This window comes from Arachis ipaensis, chromosome B3 (genome assembly GCF_059453495.1).
Source record: "Arachis ipaensis isolate K30076 ecotype BB chromosome B3, ASM5945349v1, whole genome shotgun sequence".
In the NCBI taxonomy this organism is placed as follows: Eukaryota; Viridiplantae; Streptophyta; class Magnoliopsida; order Fabales; family Fabaceae; genus Arachis; species Arachis ipaensis.
This window is the reverse complement of record NC_142438.1, coordinates 56,880,915-56,883,942: the sequence shown is the minus strand read 5'-3', so window position 1 is coordinate 56,883,942 and position 3,028 is coordinate 56,880,915. Positions and strand designations below refer to the sequence as shown.

Here is a 3,028-nt window from a genome sequence, read left to right as displayed (position 1 = left end):
AAGTGAGATGCATATAATAAACAAAAGCAATCATGGCATTCATCTAGAGAGGGTAGAACCTATTATGACACTCCATAATAAAAATTAAAATCTTAGTGACTAAGAGATATCTCATAGCATTTGAACATGATTTAATCAGGCTCTAGACATCAGGTTTTATTGCTAAAAATATCTAGCATATTGCATTTAAATTTAGAATCATAAATAAAAAATAGTTTGATTGTGAATTTTATTGCTCTTGCTTTTACAACTACTATCAAACTTGGTTACAGAAAAACCTATTTAATCATGAGTAAAAATATTCCATTCCCAGTTACCTCCAGAACATAAGATTTGATTTTTTTTTAATCCAGTTCGAATTCTATTTTTTATGATAAAAATTGCCTTTTTAACCAAACTATTTATATTTTTAGGTTTCAAACACCATGCATGCCTATCACTCACATAAAACATTATCAACTAAGTTAGCTTATTCATTAAATTTGGAACAAATAAAAAACAGAAAGAACTCATCTTGAAAATATATATATTCCAAAAAAAAAGGGTTTTAAAGAAAAAGTAGGGAATTATGTCCAAATTGGCCTGAGAATTGAAAAAGAGAGATTATCTTTATAGAAGAAAAGATAAAAATGAAACTAAGATAAGAAAGAGATCGATCAGGTAACTAAATAGGAGAAGAGAAATAGTATTACCTCAGCAGACATAGTTCTAATGGTCTGCAGTGACAAGTAGAGATAAGTTGCAGCTCAAATTTATAACATAGTTCGGTAGTTGCACTTAATAATTAACTATTTTAGAAGAGAGTAAAAGTCATTTATTGCTGCTGCAGCATCATCAAGATTCTCATAATCATGGCTAACCACCAAGCTAAGTGAAAGAAAGGTGTAATTAACATAGTGAAAAGATTGTACAGCATGAGCAGCAAATTTACCATTGTAAAACCTACCAAAATCACACAAAAAAAATCACCAATCAAACACTGTTTCCTTTCTATACACACAAATGCATGCATAATAAACCAAAAGCATGAATCAGCATTAGAAGAAAAACCAAAAGAGGCTTGAGCGCTGATTGATCTAAGCTTAGCAGAAGAGCCAAAAATTCCTACTGCAAAACCCCTTCTTGCAATGCTGAGATCAGTTTTCATGGTGCTCAATTTTCAAAATCAAAGAACATCTGAATCCTAGGTGTCACACAAACATACTCTATAAAGTAGAACAATAGTTTTATACTGACATTTTATAGTCCAAGAGGGGAACGAAGAAGACGTCGGAGGGTGAAAAGGTCGCCGGCTTGAGGGAGGGGCTTTTCCGACTGGTAAGTTTAGGGCTGTGTGAACGACGCAACTTGCGCGACGGTGATGCTCGGGCGTTCACGGCAGCGTCTCCCGAAGCTATGGGCGACGGGGGCTGTTATGGGTGGCGGCGTGGCCCGGTGAGAGAGGATGAGACTGGGAGAGAAGCAATTCTGTTCACACGGGAGAGAGGGAGGCAGTTATGCTGTGATTAGTGTTTTGAATCCTTATTTGTCCAGTATTTTAAATTGGAAATAAATAAAAATTAATTAATATAATTATTATTTGATATTAGTTACAAAAATATTCTGATTGTACACATTGTACAGTAATTAGATTGGTTTCCCATACTTTCTCTATACAAATACATAGTGACTGACTTTAGTATGTATATAATATATAATATTTTTGTTAATCTATATATGGGTTCTAACAGGAGTAAATTTTTTATTTTTATTTATTTATTTATTTTTTAGTCCAGGAAGTGGAAGTAAAATTAAATGGAATATATGTAAAGACTAATAATAACTAATTTCAACAAAAAGGCATCTCTTTGGAAAGGCATCTAGCATGTAGGAAACAAAGTGAAGATAAAGAAGCAGATTAAATTAATGTTTCTAGCAGTGTATGATATCATTTCACCTAGAGGAGAATCGTCACTGGTCTTTTCAAAATTAGAGGATGAAAATTGATCGAGAAGATAATTCATATTGTGCTGCTTCTAGTTTTACAACCATGATAATATGTTGATATAATGTTTCCCATTAGTTAGTGCTCTAGATTTAGAAGGAATCTTTATCCATACGTAAACACTCCCCCCTTTTTTCCTTTATGCAAAAATAAATATACAGAATTAATGTGTCATTATGTACATTCTAAAGCAAAAAAGAAAAGAAAAGAACCCAAAATTAACACTAACGTCTTTATGTCACTTTTCTATACTATATTACTATCTTATCCATGGTTTCAAATGCACCCTATAAATACATAGAGCGTGATTGTATTTGCATGCTACTCACAAGCAGTTATATAAACATATCCCTGCTGCGAAAGCAAGAACTAGTAACAAACGGTTGTGACTTGTGAGTGTGTTTTGAGAAGAAGGCAGCATAATAGTAACACAATGGGAGCTAAGAGATCATCATCTTGGTCATTTTGCAGTGTATTAAAGGCTTGTTTCTCAAGTGGAAACGCTGCTTACGACGATGAAAATGGCGGCGCAAGAATCTTTACAAGCGACGAAGACAGAGCCCATTGGGTTGCAGAGCCCGGCATCGACAGAAAAGCCTCAGAATTCATCAGTAAATACTATGCCACTCGAGTAACTCCATCTCACAGCCAATTTGCATCTTGAGTCTTCACGATAATACTCTCCCTTTTCACAATAAACGTTTTTTGATTATTGGTTCCTAATCCACTTCGCCTTTCTCATTATCTAATCTCTGTATGTCTTCCAATTTACCAAATGTGGCCACTAATAACAATAGCATGATTCGTTATTATCACTAGTCTTCTTTTCTTTCTTTTTTTCTTTTTCTTTTTAACTGTTATTTCTTTGCTTCTTGTCTGCTAACACCGGCCACACGAACTAAACGACCATATATTCGTTTGATAATTGTATCTGTCAAGAAAATTAAGGGATATACAAAATAACATATACTATAAGGGTGCATTAAGCATTTTCAGGAAGAGAAACTTTGGGAATTAAATTCATTCGAATTCATTGAACTGAAA

The 3,028-nt window shown here is 33.7% G+C and overlaps 1 protein-coding gene across 1 annotated transcript; it reads left to right on the top strand.

Annotated features, from left to right (window-relative positions):
* Positions 1–2,352: 2,352 nt before the first annotated feature.
* LOC148570727 (uncharacterized) lies at positions 2,353–2,676 on the top strand. Its single transcript, XM_088510263.1, has one exon. The coding sequence runs from the start codon at positions 2,418–2,420 to the stop codon at positions 2,646–2,648; it is 231 nt and encodes a 76-aa protein (XP_088366389.1). The 5' UTR covers positions 2,353–2,417; the 3' UTR covers positions 2,649–2,676.
* Positions 2,677–3,028: the final 352 nt, after the last annotated feature.